Here is a 24,425-nt window from a genome sequence, read left to right as displayed (position 1 = left end):
TTTTATAAAGCTAGAGACATACCAATCGGAGTTTTGAAGGCATTCCTATAATCCCAAAATACATCTTCCGACTTGATCCCCCCAATCATTCCGGTTAGTTTTGACAATTTTTTCCATAATTTATTAATTTTATGATTGGATATTTCAACTCTCCTATTCATTTGTGGATATGCATTGCCACTTTGTGCCTAACACCATGATCATCAATGAGTTAAACATTTTATTGCAAAAATGTGTACCTTCATCGCTGAGAATTTATCGTAGAGTTCCAAACCTCGTGAAAATATTTATGCACAAATTTAAGTACAACACGAATGTCATTAGTTGGGGTGGCGATTTCTTTCACCCATTCTATACATTATCAACAAATAATAAAATATAAGACTGATCAAATGATGGTGGAAACAGACCCAAAAAACCAAGACCCAAAATATCAAATAATTCAACTTCTAAAATATTTGTAAGATGTAATTCGTGGCGCCTAGATATATTTCTCATCCTTTGACATATATCACATGACTTCAATAAAATATAATTGTCCCGAAACAAATTGGGCCTATAAAACCTGAACTGAAGTACTTTAGCAGCTATCTTTGACATTCCAACGTGTGGTGCAGAATGACATTGCTTCATAATTTCCTTCTTGTCATCGTTAGATTGCATCACCGAATCACTTGATCAGAACACTTCTTGTACACAAACAGATCATCTCATAAGTTGGCATCGTTAAAGAAATTATTCTTTTGGTGGTGATTAAAAGAGATGTTCATTCGGAAATTGTTCTCTTATGAGCTCATATTTAGCTTTTTCTTCCCCTTCCAAATGAGATATATGATTCGCCACAATATTTTTACTTTTTTCTTAACTCAAATCTCAAAATGAAACCCGTTTAGCAACAATGTACATCAAATCAACTCAGACTTTGTATCCTTTTTGGAAAACAAGTAGCGAATCGATTCATGGTCAGTATAAATAATACCTTTGAGCCAATGAGGTAGGATCTGAATTTTTCGAATGAAAACGCCATAACTAACATCTCTTTTTCACTATTTGTGTAATTTTGTTGAGCTCTATCCAAAGTGCAGCGGCATAATAGCTATTGGGTGTATCTATTAACTTATTTAAAACTTTTAGACAAGAATAATGATATTATGTTCACTTGGTTTATCGGCTTGGACCTAGAACTTGTACTTCTCATATTGCTACATAAAGGTACGAAAGTACTATTCGATATATCTTAGTTGAGTATGCATTCTTATGCGCTGCATTTTATGTGTCATGATATACGTGTATTATTCTTGTTCATATGTTTCATGTACATATAAATTGAGTCATATCTCCTTCGAGATAGCCATTACTAGTAGGGTATCTTAGCCCTATTTTTTTATGGAAGGACACCAAGAGTACACAGTGGCCGACGGGTCGGTAGGGATAATCATGTTGTTCAGAAACATTTCAGAACCGCGTCCGATTATGAGTGTATTAGACACCTAGGGGGCATCCACATGGTATTATTCACTCGTGGTGCCTATCTGAGCATGTTGTTACTAGTTGACCAGATAACATGTATTCGTCATATTCTTGCACATATAGGTTTGTATACTTATACTTTCGTACAAGGAGTTTTTATCGCTCACGTCCTCGATTTTTATGGACATCACATTCCACAGGACATTCCTTAGGTTGGATGGACCTATAGTGAACGGTTGCTGAGTTTGAAAAATTAGTGCTGTCTGGAGTGACATTCCTGGTCCATGCTCTATTTGGGTTTTAGCACACTGTTTTTGATAGCGGTTGTATAAAAATGTTTAAGTTTAATTTCATTGTTATCTGATTATGTTTTATCAAGTTAATTGAATTCCATTAAGATCATTAGTAACTGATCTAGTTCGGGTCACTACATTTATTATATCAAAGCATGCATAAGATTTTTGTAATATAGAATTGCATTTTGATACTAACCTTTGTCATATCTTGTAGATGGTGGCCCATGACGACGATAGTAGTCACCGTAGCATAGGATGCTAGGATGACGCTAATATCCATGGACACCGTAGAGGACATTGTCGCCATCATGATGGTTGCCTCCATATTGACATGTATAAGCTTATCCATGTGGGATCGAAACCACTAGTTGGAGGTGAGGCACCTGAGGTGGCAAAGAACTAGTTGGAGAGGATAGAAGGTTGTTTCTGAGTTTTTCATTGCACTAAGGAGAAGTGGATGGAGACTGTTAATTTTATTTTCTGAGTTTTCCATTGCACTAAGGAGAAGAGGATGGATTGAAACCACTAGTTGGAAGTCTGCGTCCACCACGCTACTTCATGAGCATGATAGGGTTACTTGGACTGATTTTCATGCTACTTTTATGAATTTTATTTTCACCCGTACTTCGATAGGCCAAGTACATTGAGCTTCTGGGTTTGAAGAAATGTATAATTACTGTTGACGAGTATCAGCAGAAATTCTTTGAGTTGTTACCATTTTTTTCACATATCAATTCCATCTATGAAGCAAAGTATGACCACTTTATCCAGGGCCTCAATAAGGAGATCTTTGAACTGTTTGTAATGATCTAACATCCTATGAGGTTTCTGTGAACCACTGTCGTCAGGCTGAGATTAGTTTGAACCATCGTAGGACTTTTCAATCTTCTTGACCTGCTAGTGCTTTGGGACCACGAGCCCCAATATTTCAAGAAATCTGCTTCTTCTACTTCTTCCTCAAGGTCTGGGATGTTTTAAGATTTTTTAAGAAAAAAGGTCCTTGTGAGAATTTTGGGAAAAATCTTTCATCCGACAAGTGTCGTAAAGTCACATGAGCTTGTTTCAAGTATGAGGAGGTTGGTCATCTCAAGAAATATTGTCCGTAGTTGGGATGAGGATCAGTGTCTGGTTCTGGTTCTCAAGCTTAGGTTCAGTAGACTAGAGACCATAGAGATGAAAGAGTGGGTGCCCGGTGAGCCAACTTGTGGCTAAGGGCTTTGATGACTCTTTGTATAAACAATCTTTTGTTTAATATAATTTACACTTTTATTAATGGCAATGACTTTATCTTTCTTCATATTGTTATATTGTGATATACTATTGTTGTTTTTATAAAGGCCTTGAATATACTATAGTGTATGTAAGATGTGGTAGAACATGAGGATGTCTATCATGAAACACATCTTATAGTCACTGTATATTCTAAACTGTTCCTAGTCGATTGAGCCGTCCGATAATAAGGATAAGGATCGCTCGAGTTTGAGACTAGCATTTGCAATGCAGAGTACCACGTTTCATTGGTAAGGAACATAGAGATGTTCGAAGCATGCAAATGGATATTCATATGATGAATGATCGAACTACCCTATCCGGACTTTCCAAGTGGTTATCACTTATCGAGTGGATAAAGTCCGCGGTTTTGGTTGTACACCATTAGTCCTTACTACTTGAAACATCATTGAGACTCTATATGCTAGTACTGTGATTTGACTCGTTTACCGACTCTATTGGGGTCATCAGGTGTCGGGATTGGGTACAGTTACAACACATATAGGAGTCGATGCTTTGTTGTCAAGGATTCACCACATACTTGCGAGTGTGGATATCCTATGCGATCTGAGAAGATATTAGTGTGACGAATCTCTGGCCAGAGTACATGATGTGTTTTAAGAAATGGTTTCTTAGTAACACATGCGATGTCACTATTTGATCTTCAAGATGTATTGCATAGTTATCGAATCTCGAACGACTCTCGATATACCAATGGTTGTTGATTCGATCGGGATATATGGATGAAGGGACCGTACTGTACGCTAACCAAAATCTATTGGTTCTTGCAGGCACTATCAGTGATACCTAGGGAATCATGGGGCGATGTTTCTAGGCGCTCTTACCATGATTCGATGGGCAAGTCGGAAATTGTTGTTCCGAGTCACAAGGAGTTGTGAGCCCACGGCTAGCTGTATCCCTGAACCATTGAGGGTCACACAGAGTAATGGATTTTTAATCCCCGTTGAGATAGTTAAATTTAAAGAGTTAAATTTAATGAACAAAGAAGTTGGACTTCTTATTTAAGAGTAGAGGAGTAAGATTTCCTAAAATGACATAGGGATGGGCATTTTTGGAAATCACTGAATTCGGATTCAGAAAAATTTATCTTGACTTTAAAAGGTGCAGAAATGGTTTCTGTGAACATTGGTGAAATCGGTTTATCAATCGGAGTCATGATGAATTTTATATTAATTTCTGAACATGCGGGCTTTGCTTGTCGGGCTTGAACTTATGACTAATGGGCCCTAAGCTGTTAGCGGCCTACATTATAAATAAGTTATTGCAGTACAGAAATTACACACAACAGGTCACAAAATTTTCGAAAAACCCTAGAATTTTTCCTCTGAAGTGGCCGCCCCCTTTTCCCCTCTGCTCGGTAAAATCCAGTCTGTGAATTTTGAATTACAGTCTGTTTTAACGGATCAAATTCGTTAATTCTCTTCGTAGAAACTTCTGATAGATTTTCTAGTGCAATCTATCAGAGGGATTAATTATCCGTTCGTGGACCTGATTGAAGAACAGTTCGTCCATCAGTTCCAGGGATATACAACAAGAGCAGAGCAATCTGTTGGTGTCCAAAATCTCGATTCGAGATTGAAGGTAAAAATTTATAATTGTTATTTAATTTTTACACACACAATTTAATCGTAAGGTTTTGATACGCACTATGTAATCGTTCCATATAAAATTTTTTAAACTTCCGCTGCACCGGGTATCAATTCTGATTGATCTGATCGCCGCGTTTTCCAACAGTGGTATCAGAGCCAGGTTGCTCAGATCAAGCGATTAAATTAATCGATTGTACAAAAATTTTTAGCCTCGGTTTTTGAAACAAAATAAATATTTTAAAATAAAATTTTTTTTTTTTTAGGGGCAGCCCGGGAATGTCCCGGGCGGCCCGCGAAAAATTATTTTTTTAATTTTAAAATTAAATTTTAATATGTTAAAATTCTATTTTTGGTCCGATCGAAAATTGTTTTTGATTGGTCCACGAGGCATCGGATCGAATTGTTCGAGTCCGAAAATTTTAAAATTGATTTTTGGATAAATTTGAATTTTTGGAAAATTTAAATATTTTATCCGTTAAATTGAATTTTGAAATTAATTATTTTTGGTACAATTGATGATAAGATATGATCTTATGGATATATTGAATAAAATATGATTTTATGTATAAAATTGGATTTTATAGATAAAATATGATTTTATTTGATAAAATATGATTTTGTATGTAAAATAAGATTTTATATATGAAATATGATTTTATCCTTTTTAAATTTAAATTGTCATTGCATGTTATCCAATAAATTAATTTTGAATTAAATGTTATTGGATAAGGATGATCGATCGCCATGACCAATTTTGTAGGTTTATGTTAGGAATTTACATTTGTTTTTATTATTGTTGGATTTATTAATGGGCCTGGTTTATGGCCCAATATGAATTGTCATATGTAATAAAAGTGGGCCTGGTTTATGGCCCGTTCCCACCCATTAAAAATGTATCCCCTACTTGTCATTGTTATTTATTGTAAATACATTAGACTTAGTGGGAGATGAAGATTTGAAGATGGAGGTGGGCCCAGCAGACAATAAAGACAGAAGAAATGTAAATTGGAAGCAAAATGTAATAGGATTGCATTGCATACTGCATATTACCTAGGATTGGACTAAGACTCGTGATTGGCAACCACGGGTCGATTAGAAATGGAATCGATCATCCTATATAATATGTGATATTATTGTTGTATGCATGTTTTAGACAAAATTGTGTGAATCCGACAAGCATACAAAATTTTAAAAATGATGAGACAAATTTTCAAAAATAAAATCCCTCATTTTAAATATGATTTAAAATTGATATCAAGATAAATAAAGGAAATTTAAATCTGTTTAAATGTTCCTACGTTCCATCAACGATCAATGTATGAGATGCTACCCGCGGATACGGTCCGGCTCATATTATTGGGGGGGCCCGTTCGTCGGAAAGTTGTACATTGGATCGACACATGTTGTAAGTTGGGTGGAACTCCCATGGGATCGGCTCATATTATTGGGGGATCCACATGGCGACCGTCCATCACAACTTAATATTGATGGGTCATCTTGACATGTCACAATAATCGGCGTCATATTATTGGGCCCTTATTGGACATGAGGTAAAAACGTGGAGGTTGCTTTGGAAGCAATTGGGCTCTACCTTTTGAAAATTATGGTTGGCTGATATTATTCGGGACCATAGTTTGTCAATTGGACTCCATGTTCTCACTAAGGAAAACAGTTTCCCGTTTTCACTAGAGGGTAGTGAAATCGTTAAAATAGTGGGAGTGAGATTCATAAAATAAATTTCGCCTATTTTATGTCTTAGTAAATTACTTAAACAATCACTGATATTTGTCTGTTTCTTTTCAGTATTTCATAAAGATGAATTCGCGTAATCCACTTTTCTCGATCCTCGAAAAAAATAAATTGACTGGCGCAAACTATACGGAATGGTTCCGTAAGTTGAAGATTGTCTTAACTTTGGAGAAGATGCTCTACGTGTTAGAAAAATCTCCTCCGAAGGAAGCACCAGCTGACATAAGTCCAGAAGAGTTAGCCAAACTTGATACATGGTGGGAACATGATATCAAGGCCAAATGCTATATGCAAGCCTCGATGTCTGATGAACTCCAGAGGCGATTTGAGAACACCGTGAATGCTGCTGACATTCACGTACAACTCAAGGAACTTTTTGGGGCTCAATCGAGGGCTGAAAGGTTCGCTACTGTAAAGGAGCTAATGACGTGTCGCATGCGTGAAGGGACTTCGGTCCGTGATCATGGGGTACGAGTGATTTGGCTCATACAGAAGTTGGTAACCCTTGATTTGGTGTTGGAGCATGAACTCAACGTGGACTTACTACTTCTATCTCTTCCTTCTTCGTTTGACGGATTTGTGGTGAATTTCAATATGAACAAGATAGAGGCCTCCCTTGAAGAGATGGTCAATATGCTTGTGACATATGAATCCACATTAAAGAAAGATAAACCGGCTTTCTTGGTGGGCTCCTCTTCTTCTGCTAAGAAGGGGCCAAGTACAAAGGGTAAGAAACGTTCTGCCCCATCCAAGAAAATCGAACCAGAGAAGAAGTACAAGACAAAGGCTTCAAACATGGAAAAGTCCAAGGATGTTTGCCATTACTGCAAGAAGCCCGGTCATTGGAAGCGTAACTGCAAGGAATATCTAGAGCAGTTGCGAACTGCGAAGGGTATGTTCTATATTGAAATAAATGTTTCACTTAATACTACTTCTTGGGTATTGGATACCGGATGTGGATCTCACATTTGCAATGATTTGCAGGTGATGACAAGAAGTCGCAGGCTTAGAATGGGTGAGACCCAGCTGAGGCTCGAAAATGGTTCCAGAGTTGAAGCTAAAGCTGTGGGAGATATTTATTTAATTTTGCAGAACGATTTTAAGTTACTTTTGAGAGATGTTTTATTTGTTCCGGATTTGATTAAAAACATTATTTCTGTTTCTATGCTTGATAGATATGGTTATTCTTGCAATTTTGTGAATGGGATTTGCAATATTTACAAGAATGAATGTTTGATTGGAAATGGACAACTTGAAAATGATCTATATAACTTAAAACTAAAAGACGTTCCAATAAATTATGTTGATAAACCGGCAACAACAAACAAAAGGAAAATCGATAGCCAAAACCCGGCAAACCTTTGGCACGCTAGGCTAGGTCATATTTCCTCAAGGAGAATGAACAAGCTAGTGGGAGAGTGCATGTTTGATATGTCTGATATTAACTCTCTACCTACTTGTGAATTCTGCCTAAAAGGAAAAATGACTAAATCTCCTTTTAAGGGAAAACCTGAGCATAGTCAAAATCTGTTGGATTTGATCCATACAGATGTTTGTGGTCCATTTAGAGTTGGTACTCAATATGGCCACACCTACTTCATTACCTTTACTGATGATTATTCGAGGTATGGGTATTTATATTTAATGAAATATAAGTCTGAAGCATTTGAAAAGTTCAAAGAATTCAAGGCTGAAGTAGAAAACAAGCTAGGTAAAAGTATTAAAGCACTTCGATCGGATCGAGGTGGAGAATACTTAAGTACCGAGTTTTTGGACTATCTAAAAGAGAATGGGATTCTCTCTCAGTGGACTCCTCCTATGACACCACAGCTTAATGGTGTATCGGAGCGTCGTAATCGAACTTTGTTGGACATGGTTCGGTCCATGATGAGCTTCACTGAGCTTCCACCTTCGTTTTGGGGCTATGCGCTTGAAACGGCGGTATTGTTGTTGAACAACGTCCACACTAAAGCAGTGGACAAAACACCATACGAGTTATGGAATGGCAAAGCTCCTAAGTATTCTTTCTTGAGGATTTGGGGATGTCCTACTTACGTGAAGCGGACAGTGGGAGATAAGTTGGATAGTCGATCCAGCTTATGTTATTTTGTAGGGTATCCGAAGAATTCAATCGGATATTATTTCTATTATCCTGCTGAAACAAAGGTGTTTGTTTCAAGGAATGCCACCTTCTTGGAGAAGGAGTTCTTATTGGATAAGAAAGGCGAGATGATGGAACTCGAAGAAATTCGAGAAGAACCCGAAATACAAAATAACGATCCTACACCTCAGGAACCATTGATAGACACGCCTGTACCTAGAAGATCCGAGAGGACTTCTAGACCTCCTATTCGATATGGTCTTCTTCTTGAAGGGGATCAAGATGAACCCGATGTTGGAGGTGATCCAAGAAACTTCAAAGAAGCAATTTCTGATGCGGATTCAAATTTATGGCTTGAAGCTATGGAGTCGGAAATAGATTCGATGCATACAAACCAAGTTTGGTCTTTAGTAGATCCTCCCGATGGAATTGTTCCAATAGGGTGTAAATGGATCTACAAGAGAAAGCTTGGGCCTGATGGTAAGGTATTGACCTACAAGGCGCGATTGGTGGCGAAAGGTTATACTCAAAGACAAGGAGTTGACTATGATGAAACCTTTTCACCAGTTGCAATGTTCAAGTCCATAAGAATCCTTATTGTCATAGCTGTTTGCACTACAAGAAAAACGCTAAAAGACAACGGATTTTATCCGTTGTCGTAGGGGGTCTAAAACCGTTGTAACTGATGATGTTGTCAAAACTGTGCATCTACGACAACGGATAAAATCCGTTGTCGTTTCCCTCAAAGACAACGGATTTGTGTCTACGACAACAGATAAAATCCGTTGTCGTTGCCCTCAAAGACAACGGATTTAATCTGTTGTCTTTGAGAAGAACGAAAACGGATAAATCCGTTGTCGTATGGGCGTAGTTTTGACAACACCATTAGTTACAACGATTTTAGACCCCCTACGACAACGGATTTTATCCGTTGTCGTTTTTTATATAAAAAACAAAAAATAATAAAAATTTCTATATAAATTCTCATATTATAAATAATCCAAAATTTAAAATATCATAAATAAAATTTAATATACAATTTTTTTTGTATTACAAATCACTCGAAATTAAATTCTAATACAATGCACTACAAAAAAATACAAAAAATACCAAAAACTAGGGACCAGAGGCGTGAACAAGGCATAAAATTGTACAAGTAAATGAATGCAGATCGTATTCTGAACTTAACACTCAAAACCCAAACACATTCAGGTCTCGCTTGAATCGTTCAAGTGTAACCTTCTCAGCAGGTTTGAATTGGTCCGCTTGCAGGCTCTTTTCTTCCTAGGCAAATACGGACTCAGCAGGTACCGTTGATTCAATGCAGTTTGCCTATGAAAACAAACATACAATTAATTTAAAATAGCCACATTTTGATTCACACATACATCCATCTGTTTGGAAGAATTCCAAAGAATAAATATGCACATTTTTCAAATATATAACTCAGAAGTCAGACCTATATAGAGAAACATCTCCACCTCTGTTTGATGTGTTTAAATATGCTTTAAATCAACTAGCAAATTATATTACATAAACTAATGTTAACAAATAGATCACACTCAAAACATAACCAGAAACACTAACCTTAATGGAGATGACAAAATGGCCTCCAGCTTTCAGGAAATAGGATGCATTTAGAGCTAAAATTCCTGTCTGAAAAATCTTGTCATCTTGCTCCGCTTCGGCTATTAAAAACTCTGCAGAGTATTGAGTATAGGAAAGGGTGTTCACTTTACCCTTCATATGTTTCCTTGTTCTGGGATCAAACTTCACTCCACCTGATAAAAAAAAAAAAACTTTTACACATAAGCAAAATTCTAGCTAGAGATTTATTTGTTTCGAAAAACAGATTAATTACTATGTTCTTGTGTACACGTATCATGCATTTTATCAGAAGCAACTTCAATAGGAGGGTAGCTGAATCGACTAGGAAGCGCGTCCTAAAGATGATAAGTCCATTAGAGGGACATACACAAATACATAATCCCAGTCGATTGACTCCAATGAATCCATGAATGTTCAGTCCATTCAAATTAGATCACAACAATAAACATCTCCAAGCAAGACAAACAACTATCGAAGCAAACATAGAAAGTAAATTAATCCATACTTACAACTCGAACCATTGATTTAATGCATAAAAAATTTAGAAGAAGAGAAAATTAAACAAAACTCATCAAACAAAAATATAAAATATAAGAGAAGAGAGAATTGTAGTAACTGCATGAACTGTAACCAGAGAAAACGATATGGAGGTTTCTTCTCTTGTCCTCCATAACTGCATCAAATTTTGAATACTAGAAAAAAGATGCGGATTAAAAAAAAAAAGAAAATTTTCCAGACCCAAAAAGGATCAAAAAAATCCAAAATTACGTCCTTTCCTTGTCTGTAACCAAATCTCATCTAATCTTAAACCAAACCGACCAAAAAAATACAGTAAAAACAAGATGATAAATGCAAAAAAATACTAGAAAAATATACAAAATCAAGAGTCTCACCATTTCCTACCTTCTGCACAAAAACCTACTTAAAATCACTTTCTATGCAGCGCTCATAAACCATAGAACCTGCAAAATCAAACGACACAATATATGAACACATGATATGCAGTGCACAAAAGGTTTAAAAAATAAAATAATAAATGCCAATCTGATTAATTTTTTGTCGTAATCAAACCTCATAAAACGGAGGAAAATACAAAGAAGCCAACGGAGAGCCCGAAGGCCGAGGGACTTTTGAGCAGCCAAGATAGTTTGAAGTGCTGGAGCCTTAGCGAATCTGCATACAATGTCAGAGCTCACCACCTCCATGTAACCAAACTAAAGAAACTCCCCTAAAAATGTCACCAGAAAAAGTTGAAGAACAATGGAGAGAAGTGAAGTTTCAAGAAACGAAAAAAAACGGCTAAAGAACCAAGGAGGAGACGCTGGCAGTGCTTTCCTCTGGATAGGCCTATTCCGATTCTTGCTTGACACCGGCTGTGCTTTTGTTTTATCCGGAACGGACTTCATTCTCTGAAGCATCATGGATATTAGGCAAGAAATCGACAGCATCCACCACAAATACTACACCAGCTGCGGAGCTGCCTGAGGTAATAACTCATCAAATTTTGGGTTGAAGCTATGAATGGCCAGGAACATCAACAACATGAATAGGGAAAGATAGCTTTAGTCAGGATCAAACCAAAAAATAAACATCTGTAGTAAAGTAACTACACTTTATAATCATTAATCTCCCTATCTGCTTCTTCAAATACTTGCAGCCATCTGGTTGGTAATATGAGTATGTTTTGCCAGTAGAAATACAAATGCATAAATCAAACAAAACATTGAGCAATTGATTATAGCAATTGCCAATATAATCATAATCATGAAATTATTTCACCATTGTTACTGTCCACCACATGTTCAGTTTAAAAATGAGATGCTGCTCTGTTTGACCAATTTATTTCATATTTAACTGGCTATTTAAAACACAGAGATGCAGTTATTAACAGCACAATGATTTCATAACTTACCAACTGAAGAATGACCTCCACATCACCTTTGCCATCATTAGGGCCCCATCATAGGGGGTCAAAAACCGTTGTAAACATCGAGTCAATGAGAACATCAAAATTTACTTGTGAATGTCTTAAATACGAAATTATTGTCATATAAAATCACGATAGTTTCTGATCCACAAATAAGAATGATAAAGATATTGGTGTACCTATTAAGTTCATGGCGACACATTTGCAATTAGATCGTCGACTACAATGGCAAGCTCTCTAGGCTCCACTGCTCCAACATGCATCTCAAGACAGTCGCTTCCATATTCCAAGTCATACTCTTGCCTGAAAACTTTACCTGTAATAAAAAAATGATGACGATAATGTGGAAGTTAAAGCTACTATTCTGATCAGATCCAAAACTTACAAAGTTTACTGTGTCACAAATACAAAGTTTAAACTAAAATACATAATATGTTTTGAATCTAAAAGACACCAAGCAAACCCAAAACGATGCACTTTATCTAGGGGATTTGGAGGTTCAAGCAATAAAACATCTAAGAATAGCATCATGTCCATTATTTTGTGAACCAAATAATCTAACAATTCTGTTGAATATGCCACAGAAAAACACTTATTGCTAACACAAGGAAACTACATTGAAAATATTACCTGGCAGTTTCTTTGGTTTTCTCAGAGGGACAAACTTGGCTCCAATTGCTAATGCAATAGAAGGACCAAAGATAAACCCTCGTGCCTCGATCCCTGAATGGAAAAAACTTACATGAAAAAGGATACAAAAAAGATGTGCCACCATTGTCCATGCAGAGAGACATGGCTGTAAGATAATGATTGAAACAACGAGAAGAATATAGATAGCACATTATAACTATATCAAAAGGCTTCACATTTTGATACAGTAATTTCGCTGTTAATTATTTAAGATTCCTCATTGGCTAGAATAATGAATTAATTGCTGGATTGTAATTCTCATCAAATATATATAGCTTATGAGAGAAAAAAAATCCAATGTTTTGCAGACAGGGCATCAAAGCAGGCAGTTTTATAACAATATTTTTTATAGGACAGTTTTATAACAATATAGGACATACTAGCCTACATCACTTAAATTATATTAACCAGACCACTTAATTTCTAATTTTATTTAAAACAAACCAAAAACTTCAAAAAATGAACATGTTCACTTAATCCAAAACTATTGTTTATACAGTTCATACAAAGTTGGTGAGTGAAGATTCCTAAATGACTATGAAGCTTTCACAAATGCAAGAAGCCGACAATAACATGCAGTAGATAATATAAAATGTTCTCTCAATATTATATAAAATAACGCATAGAAAGGTGGATGGTTTTCATATAATAACATTATGACAAAGATAACATAGAGGCAATGAGAACACCATCACAATAATACGGGTGTAAGAATCTTAATTACATCATAACACAAACAATAAAGACAAGATAATAATAACAAGAAAGGAACTAGCTAGTCGAACCATTTCTGGTATGTAGTCCATTGGTTCATTCACTTTCAGGCTCATGATTTAAACTTCACCCCGCTTTTCTGATTCATTGGTTTTTCATTGTTTTCTGGATGCTCTACAAATTTGAACACTGATGGGAACATCCATCCAAGACAAAAAAGAAGCTCCACAAACATTAGTGAAATCTTCCACAAAAAAACCAAATGTTTCTAAATCATATTCATTACATAGTGGAAGGAAAACGTGCCAAAATCCCGATCCCAATAACTAAAAAATTACCAGTGGCTACGATGCTTTCGTCGGGAGAAAGAATGGCCCCAGGAGGACGCATGAAACAGCTTTTTGGTGCAGTTGTTTGGAACTGGAGCAAACCAACAACAAATACCAGCGGGAAGACTATATTATAACTTCACCAGATGACAGTATATATCTAAAGAAAATAATAAATGAAGCAACAAAGTTTATATATATCACCTTGAAAGCTACATGGTACTTGCTCGTATTTTTTTTATCCTGATTGCACTTCGGACTTGCTTGCCAGGTTCATCTGCAGTGTCAAAGAAAAAAAAAGATAAGCAAGTGAAATAATTAAACTCAAATCAACTGAATCTGATTGAGGCCGCAAAAAAGAAGATAAGATTGTTTGATTTTGTAAAGGATAAAGAGAAGGATAGAGAGAAGGTGTTTTACAAGGAAAGTAAAGCTTGAGAGGGATCGAGCTTCAAGCGACGCCATGTCGGGAGAAGAGATCTGGCCACCGAAGAAACTGAGATCCCATTGCTGCCGGCCGATCCCTCCGTAATTTCTCCACTCCAAAATTTGGAATTTCTTCCCCAAATTCGACTTTTCTTGTCTTTTTTCCCTAATACATTGTTCCTCTGAAGGGAAACCAATCGTCGACCCCAACAGCTCTCTTGATCTCCTCCTGGCTCATCTTCTTGTGTGTCTGCGTTCTTAATTTTGATATCCAGTGTTGCCATTTTTTCTTGTTTGTTTGGTGAAAAAACAAGAGATCGGGAGCTTGGCCGGAGACACGAGTCTGTACTTAGCTCCATTTCTAGATCCACCTCTGCCGCCGAGCAAAGTCGTATCCGGAGCCAGAGAAGAGCCGCCGTCAGGAAAATGTTCGGGAGTGAGAGAGTGACCGAAGTCTTCCATCATCGATCCTTCTTCTGCAACAACTCTCGATCTGAAGTCGGCAAGAGTGCTATGGCGACTAGGGTTTGTTAATTGATGGTGAGAGCGATGAGGAGAGAAACGTGAGAAGATAAAAAAGAATGAAAGTGTGTTTCTTTTTTAAGTTATAAGTAATTATAACATATTTTAAAAAATTAATTTTATTAATATATAAAATAATAATACAACAACGGTTTTGTATAATCCGTTGTCGTAGGTCATAAAAAAAAGCGCTAATAAACAACGAATTTTAAAATCCGTTGTCGTAGGCCATAATCCGTTGTCGTATGATCATAAAAAAACGCTCATCGACAACGAATTTTAATATCTGTTGTCGTAGGCCATAAAAAAAGCGCTAATAGACAACAGATTTTAAAATCCGTTGTCGTAGGTCATAATCTGTTGTCGTTCTTTAACAAAATAAGGTAAACGACAACGGATTTATTAAAATCCGTTGTGAAAGCTCATGAGACAACGGTTTTGCCACAAAACCGTTGTCGTTTAGACGTTGTTGTACATCAAATTTGTTGTAGTGTTGGTATGACTATGAGATATGGCAAATGGATGTGAAGACTGCTTTTCTTAATGGAGACATTAAGGAAGAAATCTATATGAAGCAGCCTGAGGGTTACACATCCATGGGAAGCGAGCATAAGGTATGCAAGCTTCAGAGATCAATTTATGGTCTAAAACAAGCATCAAGAAGTTGGAACCAGAAATTTGATGAAACAATAAAGGATTTTGGTTTCATCAAGAACCCGAAGGAACCATGCGTGTACAAGAAAGTAGTTAAGGATGCTGTGACATTCTTAGTACTTTATGTTGATGACATCCTACTCATTGGGAATGACGTAGGGATGTTGCAGTCAACAAAGATATGGTTATCAGGTAGATTCTTGATGAAGGATTTGGGTGAGGCATCCTATATTCTAGGGATACAGATCTATAGAGATAGATATAAGAGAATGATAGGACTCACTCAATCAACCTACATCGACACCATATTGAAACGGTTTTCAATGGATGGGTCCAAGAGAGGACATCTACCCATGTGTCATGGAGTTTCTCTATCCAAGTCTATGTGTCCCAAGACGAATGAAGAGATAGAGAAAATGACACATGTACCATATGCGTCAGCCATAGGTAGTATCATGTATGGGATGATATCTACCAGACCGGATGTAGCATTTGCTCTGAGTGTCACGAGCAGATATCAAGCTAATCCCGGTCAAATGCATTGGAAAGTCGTGAAGGACATTCTTAAGTACTTACGAAGGACTAAGAATATGTTCATGGTATATGGAGGAAGAGAACTAAAATTGGAAGGCTATACCGACTCTAGCTTCCAAAGTGACGTGGATGACTCGAAGTCAACCTCTGGATTTGTGTTCATGCTCAATGGCGGTGCTGTCTCTTGGAAGAGTTCCAAGCAGGACACCACAGCGGATTCCACCACTGAGGCAGAATACATTGCAGCATCAGCTGCTTCTAAAGAGGCCGTTTGGATGAGGAATTTCGTCCAAGAGTTGGGCGTCATTCCTGAAGTTGTTGGTCCAGTCCCGGTGTACTGTGACAACACGGGTGCCGTTGCTCAGGCAAAGGAACCAAGGTCTCATCAAAGATCCAAACACGTACTGAGGAAATACCACATCATCCGGGAGATTGTGGAAAGAGGAGACATCACTGTCGAAAGAGTGGCCTCTGCAGACAATATCGCTGATCCACTTACTAAGCCCTTGCCAGGACCATTATTTGACAAACATCGCGAAGCAATGGGTCTACGTAGTATGACTAGTTGGCTTTAGGGCAAGTGGGAGATTGAAAGAGTGGGTGCCAGGTGAGCCAACTTGTGGCTAAGGGCTTTGATGACTCTTTATATAAACAATATTTTGTTTAATATAATTTACACTTTTATTAATGGCAATGACTTTATCTTTCTTCATACTGTTATATTGTGATATACTATTGTTGTTTTGATAAAGACCTTGAATATACTATAGTGTATGTAAGATGTGGTAGAACATGGGGATGTCTATCATGAAACACATCTTATAGTCACTGTATATTCTAAACTGTTCCTAGTCGATTGAGCCGTCCGATAATAAGGATAAGGATCGCTCGAGTTTGAGACTAGCATTTGCGATGCAGAGTACCACGTTTCATTGGTAAGGAACATAGAGATGTTCGAAGCATGCAAATGGATATTCATATGATGAATGATCGAACTACCCTATCCGGACTTTCCAAGTGGTTATCACTTATCGAGTGGATAAAGTCCGCGGTTTTGGTTGTACACCATTAGTCCTTACTACTTGAAACATCATTGAGACTCTATATGCTAGTATTGTGCTTTAACTCATTTACCGACTCTATTGGGGTCATCAGGTGTCGGGATTGGGTACAGTTACAACACATATAGGAGTCGATGCTTTGTTGTCAAGGATTCACCACATACTTGCGAGTGTGGATATCCTATGCGATCTGAGGAGATATTAGTGTGACGAATCTCTGGCCGGAGTACATGATGTGTTTTAAGAAATGGTTTCTTAGTAACACATGCGATGTCACTATTTGATCTTCAAGATGTATTGCATAGTTATCGAATCTCGAACGACTCTCGATATACCAATGGTTGTTGATTCGATCGGGATATATGGATGAAGGGACCGTACTGTACGCTAACCAAAATCTATTGGTTCTTGCAGGCACTATCAGTGATACCTAGGGAATCATGGGGCGATGTTGCTAGGCGCTCTTACCATGATTCGATGGGCAAGTCGGAAATTGTTGTTCCGAGTCACAAGGAGTTGTGAGCCCACGGCTAGCTGTATCCCTGAACCATTGAGGGTCACACAAAGTAATGGATTTTTAATCCCCGTTGAGATAGTTAAATTTAAAGAGTTAAATTTAATGAACAAAGAAGTTGGACTTCTTATTTAAGAGTAGAGGAGTAAGATTTCCTAAAATGACATAGGGATGAGCATTTTTGGAAATCACTGAATTCGGATTCAGAAAAATTTATCTTGACTTTAAAAGGTGCAAAAATGGTTTCTGTGCACATTGGTGAAATCGGTTTATCAATCGGAGTCATGATGAATTTTATATTAATTTCTGAACATGCGGGCTTTGCTTGTCGGGCTTGAACTTATGACTAATGGGCCCTAAGCTGTTAGCGGCCTACATTATAAATAAGTTATTGCAGTACAGAAATTACACACAACAGGTCACAAAATTTTCGAAAAACCCTAGAATTTTTCCTCAGAAGTGGCCGCCCCCTTTTCCCCTCTGCTCGGTAAAATCCAGTCTGTGAATTTTGAATTAAAGTCTGTTTTAACGGATCAAATTCGTTAATTCTCTTCGTAGAAACTTCTGATAGATTTTCTAGTGCAATCTATCAGAGGGATTAATTATCCGTTCGTGGACCTGATTGAAGAACAGTTCGTCCATCAGTTCCAGGGATATACAACAAGAGCAGAGCAATCTGTTGGTGTCCAAAATCTCGATTCGAGATTGAAGGTAAAAATTTATAATTGTTATTTAATTTTTACACACACAATTTAATCGTAAGGTTTTGATACCCACTATGGAATCGTTCCATATAAAATTTTTTAAACTTCCGCTGCAACGGGTATCAATTCTGATTGATCTGATCGCCGCGTTTTCCAACATAGAGATAGTCAGTAAGTGGCTCTAATCATCAACCTCATGTCCAGGGACATGTTTTTGCATTTAACATTGATCAGGTTGTGGAGGTGAGTGATATGGTCATAGTATGTACATTTCTAATACGCGGTATACCTGCCTACATTCTTATGGATACTAGTTCATCTTATTCATTCATATCCTCACGATTTGTTAAGAATCATAAGTTACCATATGTTTCCCTAGACGTCATACTTTTTATTTCTACCCCAATGGGTCATTCGGCATTATCTAAGCTTTTATTCTTGGAATGTTCTTTAGAATTTTAGAGTAACGAATTGACTATGAATCTGATGATATTATTGATGAAATATTTCAATTTTACACTGGGTATTGACATGTTGACTATATACCGAAATACTTATGGATTGTTACCAGGAGATTATTTAGTTTCATACAATTGAGGACGATAGTTGGTTTTTCTATGATGAGAGAGTGTGGATTTCAAGGATCATATTATATACAATCAATTAATGGAATGAACTAATTCAACAAGGTCTATAGTGAGCAATGAGAGGGACGTAAACTGAAAAGTTTTTGACTACGAATTGAATGAAATTTTTTCAAAAATTATCTAAGAAGTGTACATGAAGTGTACCAAATTTGGTGTGAAAATACAATGTGGTTAAGAAATGAAAAATCTTCAAAATTTCTAAAAGTAAGAAAATTTCAAAAAATCGATGATATCTCAATGAAAACAAAGGAATTTGGGGTTTGATGGCAGGACTAGTAAGATCGGATGGTATTAGGTTGGATTTGTCCTGAAACTACATTTTCGTCGATATATTATAATAGGAAAACTTCTTCCTTGATCAAAAGTTATGGCTGTTTGAAGTTTGTGTTCAAAACACCTCAGCTTCTGTAGTTAACTTGGCCAACTGAACTACTAAACTGACCCTCTTTCGGATCCCAACTGATGATGTCAGTCTAGCTAACCTTGACTGATATTCACACAACTGATACCTTAATCAACTTAAATCACTCAATTTAGCTTGTACTCGACTGGTCAATACTCAATTGACCTACCCAACTGGTCTATACCAGTTTAATTGGTACTCAACTGATCTGTACCCAACTGATTTTCCCAAATGGTCTATATCAGTTCAGTTGATACCCAACTGATCTACCCAAATAATCTATATCAGTTTAGTTATTACTCAACTGATCTGTACCAAACTGATCTACTCAACTGGTCTTCATCAGTCTAGGTGGTACGTACTCAACTGATCTCAGTTGGTCTCTATTCAACATATATTTACTCAACAAATTTACTCGATTGAGCAGTTTACTTAGTACTCAACCGATTTCTTACCAACTAATATTTACGCAACTGATGTCTTCCAGCTCAACTAGTCTCGATTGGTCTATGATCAATTGATATTTACTCAAGTGACCAGTTTCAATTTAGCTCGTACCACCAGTTTACTAGTTTTCCCTTTGTTTTGTAGCTTCGTTTGTCTACTCACCAAGGTCTATACACTGAACTGATTTTTCACTTCCATAAGTTTCAGTTACGCTTTCAACTACTGATTTCAGCTAGGATATCAAATACTCAGTTCCAGTCAGGCTATCAACATGCCCAATTTTTAGTCAGGCTTTTAACTACTCAGTTTTCAGTCAACCTATATCAACTACTGAGTTATATACTGGTTTCGAATATTGGATCCCCTCAGTTTATAAAGATTGGTTTTCTTTGCTACCACTTCAATGTCACGCTCGAAACCAAGGTTGGTTGTCATCGGCATTTTTCTCAAACATGAATTCAAAAACAACAAGCCTCAGTTTTCAGAAACTCAAAAACCGATCTATTCATTCATCAAACTGAAATGGTTTGTCATTCATAAATTGAAGTTACACTATTTTTACAATGCTTAAACAAATAACATGAGTTGATTTCAGAAACTGAACAAATAACATAATCTAACGCAGCGGATAGAATAATGTGAAACTAAACCGAACTAAACAACAAAAATCTTGGTTCTTCATGACTAGATCCAGAACTGAATTTGCACATCATCTTCTACTTCTTCTTCGGTCTTATCTGAGATGTTTGTGAGTGGGTGACTGATATGGGCATCACTTATTAAATGGAAGAATCATTCAAGCTTCTAAAAATCATTTTAAATAGTAATCTCATGTATACACACACACACACACACACACATATATATATATATATATATATATATATATATATATATATCAAAACTGAACAGAACGGAACAGAATAGAACAGAACAAGAATTCGTATAGTGACCCTACCAGGATCACCTATTAACTAGAGTCTTAAGCATGCAATTAACCAAAACAACAATAATCAGATATAATTGTGGAAAATAATACAATCCAAGGTAAATAGCAAGATACCAGTTACAAGCTTAATCTAGAAACCACCGACGACCCCTGCTCTCAAGCCTTGGTCACCGACTAAACATTGATCTCGCCCCTAGTCCACCTGCATACATGCCCCGTCGAATGGGGTGTCCAAGAAACAAAAAAACATGGACATGAACGATTACACTCAATACGATAAACACGAGTATACAAACCTAGTATGTGTATGCAAATGACTCGGTACTGGTTAACACAATATCTGTTCTATCTGGGTGCCAATAAGTATGTAGTACCATCTGGGGTCAATTCCACAGGATACTTCCACACATTTTGGAGCAGAGATCTTATCCAAAAAAGACTTTGTTGGCGAGTTGGAGATGCGAATTCCATCTTGATTGGTAAGGACCCTGGATACTAGGCTTACTCATTTTAAATATGGTTCCTTTAGTCATGGTGGAAGCTTCTTTGGAGACTACATATTCCACCAAAAGTTTGCAATTTTTATGGAGAGAGTCTAAGAATATTATTCCATTTGAGGTAAATCCGGGTAAACACCATGCTCCAACAAATGGTCTGTGTTTGTTATGTCATTAAAATTTTGCCACTAATAGTCATTGAATTTCCTTTTGCCCTATTATCCAATATGTTTGGAAAACTACAAATTTTTGGAAATGTTTGAAACATATTTATATGGCCTCTTTTATTGATTGTTGTTTGGCTCTAGCAAAAGGAATGAATCGATGGGAAATCGAGCAGTTGCTTTGGTTGCTTGGGCAGTATGGAATGAATATTGTAAATGCAAACATTCCCAGGATATACATAACATGGCGGTGAAGGTAGATTGGATGTTCTTTTTGTTAGATGTATTCCGTAAAGCGCTCTTTATGTGTGAAAAATCGAGCAACTTGCCTAGGGGTGCATCGGACTGTGTTTGGAAGAGCCCACCATGGAATCAAGTGTGTATAAATGTGGATGCAAGCTATGATGAGGTGCGGCACCTATTTAGTGTAGGGGCTGTGATTCGTGAATTCAATGGCTATGTTTTGGGAGCCAAAGCGTCTGTTATTTGTAATTCGGGATCGGTAAAAAGAGGGGAGTTAGTAACTATTCTCTTTGGGATGAATTTTTGTTAGGAACATTGTTTAATTTCATCAACGTCTCGATTTATTCGGATTCCCTTCATGTAGTGCAAGATATAACTTCTACGAGAAGAATCGTGGATCAGATAGGGCTTTAATTCTGAAGATCAAATCATACCTTCAACCACCTAATTTCTTTTCAATCCATCATATGATGAGATCTGCTAATGCCGTGGCACCTACTTTAGCACGGGTTAGTCTATGCTACACCGGGAGTGTTTCTCCCCCTATTTCAATACCATTAGATCACGTGAGACCCCTATATTTTTATGAAAATTGACATATGTGTTGATGATCCAATGGTTGATATTTGACCACATCATGGGGGGAGAAGTACTCCAGGTGTAGCATAGAATAATCCGCACGGGTTAGTCTATGCTACACCGAGAGTGCTTCTCCTCATATTTCAATACCATTAGATCACGTGGAACCCGTATATTTTTATGAAAATTGACATATGTGTTGATGATCCAATGGTTGATGTTTGACCACATCATAGGGGGAAAAGTACTCCAGGTGTAGCATAGAATAATCCGCACGGGTTAGTCTATGCTACACCGGGAGTGTTTCTCCCCCTATTTCAATACCATTAGATCACGTGGGACCCGTATATTTTTATGGAAATTGACATATGTGTTGATGATCCAATAGTTGATATTTGACCATATCATTAAGGGAGATGTACTCCAAATATAGCATAGAATAATCCCTTTAGCACGGAAAGTCATTTCATCATCTTCTAATTTCGAATGGTTGTTTGGTGGATATCCACCTTGGTTTTTAGAACTTGTATCTCTGGACTTTGAGGTTGATTAATATAGTTTGTTTAATTCTCAATAAATATAAATAAATAAGTAGGTGTGACCTTTATTTTTTTTTCCAATTGGATATTAGTACTTTCTTATCATAATACTTATTTTTTTAATTTCAAAATATATTTGTTGAACATTAGGGAGGTGTTATTATAATTTTTTATGGTATTTTGTAATGAGTGATTGCGCAAAAAATATTTCTTATGTTACTAGGATGATAAAAATAGATTGTGAATCATTGATTAATTTGGTGGCTTTATATCAAAAATCAACTATTTGATATTTGATAGACCTGATATTTTTACTCTATGAAATTCAATATTATAATAATATACCTATTTTTTTATAAAAAATCTTAATAGTTTTTATCGCTTATTTACATAAATTTATATTTAATCCAATATGTTTATTTTGTAATCATAATACTTGTTTGAGTTCAAAATATATGAAGAATAATAACTATATTTTTTTATGAATTGGAATTCTTAAACTTTTTAGCCAAGTAATAATAATTCTTTTTCTAGGGCATACCTTTGAGGCGTTTCCTTGTAATTTATCAAACCTAGAAAGAAAAACCAGACGAAGGCACATGGCGTCGAAGGTGTCACTGAGGGCGGCGAAAGGGAAATCCGTCAGGAAGTCCGCGGCGGCGGACGAGGATGGATCCACCGTCGCTGTCGCGGCGAGGTTCGTGAAGGAGTGGAGCACCTGGACGATGAAGAAGGCCAAAGTTATTACCCACTATGGATTCATCCCTCTGGTCATCATCATCGGCATGAACTCCGAACCCAAGCCTTCGCTCTCTCAGCTCCTAAGCCCTGTCTGAAAGAATTTAACAAACTCGAGTTCGAATTCGCTATATTTTTAGTCTATACGTCACGCCCATCAGTCGATTTTGCGGTTGTGTTTAGTTAGCCTTTTTGGTGTGGTTCTATGGAATTCTACCCGTTTCGTTTCAGTTACTGATTAATGCAATAATCGATCTGTACTTTTGTTTTATGTTCTGTGGATTGGTACATGTCATGAGGTATTCTGGTTTTATAATTTATCTTTATTTTTGTTTTATATTCTGTGGATTGCCAATAGTATTTCTTGATTTTCACATGATAAGTTGCTTACTCGGCTCTCTGCTGTTATATTCTGTGGTGTTCATCTTGTTCATGGTTTCTGATTTGTGGAAGTTATAGGGATTGAGAAGTAGTTATTGGCTGATCAACATATTCTTCACCACTTTTTACTTACAACCGTACTGCTAATATGTCGCATCTGCTCTCGGTGAACAATGGCTTATAAGTTTTGGGAGGTACTCCCTCTAGTTTCTTGGATTTGTAGTCTCCTTTTGGGCTTAGTTTAGCATGGAGAGAGCGACTTTCAAGAGCACCACGATCCAGTTAGGGCCATGAAGTAGCCCATCTTTACATTATAGATTGAACTTAGTTGTTGATGACTGAAAGTTGTCAAAAAAATTTAGTTGTCGCACTGGCGTTCCCCTGCAGCCATTGTGGAGTGGCTGATATGTCATGGAAGGTTCTCTTGCCATGAATGCTAGTCTTTTGAGTTTGCAATTTGTTCTTGGGCTTATTGGTTAACATCTGTATGAATTTGGATGTGGATGTTTGACTAGTTTCTTCTGGTATTTTTTCAACGGTCTAGTCAATTTTAGGTTCGGGATTTATTCATTCGGATATTAGTTGAGGTGTGCTCTTCTGTACTTTACAGAGGAAAAATCCGGTATGAGCTAAAAGCCTTGTTATCATAAACACTTGTAA

General features: G+C 36.9%; 1 protein-coding gene and 1 pseudogene across 1 annotated transcript; one reads left to right on the top strand and one right to left on the bottom strand.

Moving 5' to 3' along the window:
- Positions 1 to 9,508: 9,508 nt before the first annotated feature.
- Positions 9,509 to 14,751, bottom strand: LOC140890987 (vesicle-associated protein 4-2-like; annotated as a pseudogene).
- Positions 14,752 to 21,116: 6,365 nt separating this feature from the next.
- On the top strand, positions 21,117 to 23,721 carry LOC140892814 (mitochondrial import receptor subunit TOM7-1). Its single transcript, XM_073301815.1, has 2 exons — positions 21,117 to 21,252; positions 23,181 to 23,721. The coding sequence occupies exons 1-2, from the start codon at positions 21,141 to 21,143 to the stop codon at positions 23,480 to 23,482; spliced, it is 414 nt and encodes a 137-aa protein (XP_073157916.1). The 5' UTR covers positions 21,117 to 21,140; the 3' UTR covers positions 23,483 to 23,721.
- The last annotated feature ends 704 nt before the right edge of the window (positions 23,722 to 24,425 follow it).

This window comes from Henckelia pumila, chromosome 3 (genome assembly GCF_033568475.1).
Source record: "Henckelia pumila isolate YLH828 chromosome 3, ASM3356847v2, whole genome shotgun sequence".
Lineage (NCBI taxonomy): Eukaryota > Viridiplantae > Streptophyta > Magnoliopsida > Lamiales > Gesneriaceae > Henckelia > Henckelia pumila.
The sequence above is the reverse complement of the archived record's forward strand: the minus strand, read 5'-3'. Positions and strand labels throughout refer to the sequence as shown.

Coding starts and splice junctions, on each gene's coding strand:
- LOC140892814 (XM_073301815.1), top strand. CDS start 21,141: ATGGTTCCTTTAGTCATGGTGGAAGCTTCTTTGGAGACTACATATTCC. Junction 21,253..23,180: donor TCCATTTGAGGTAAATCCGG/GTAAACACCATG, acceptor TTCTTTTTCTAG/GGCATACCTTTGAGGCGTTT.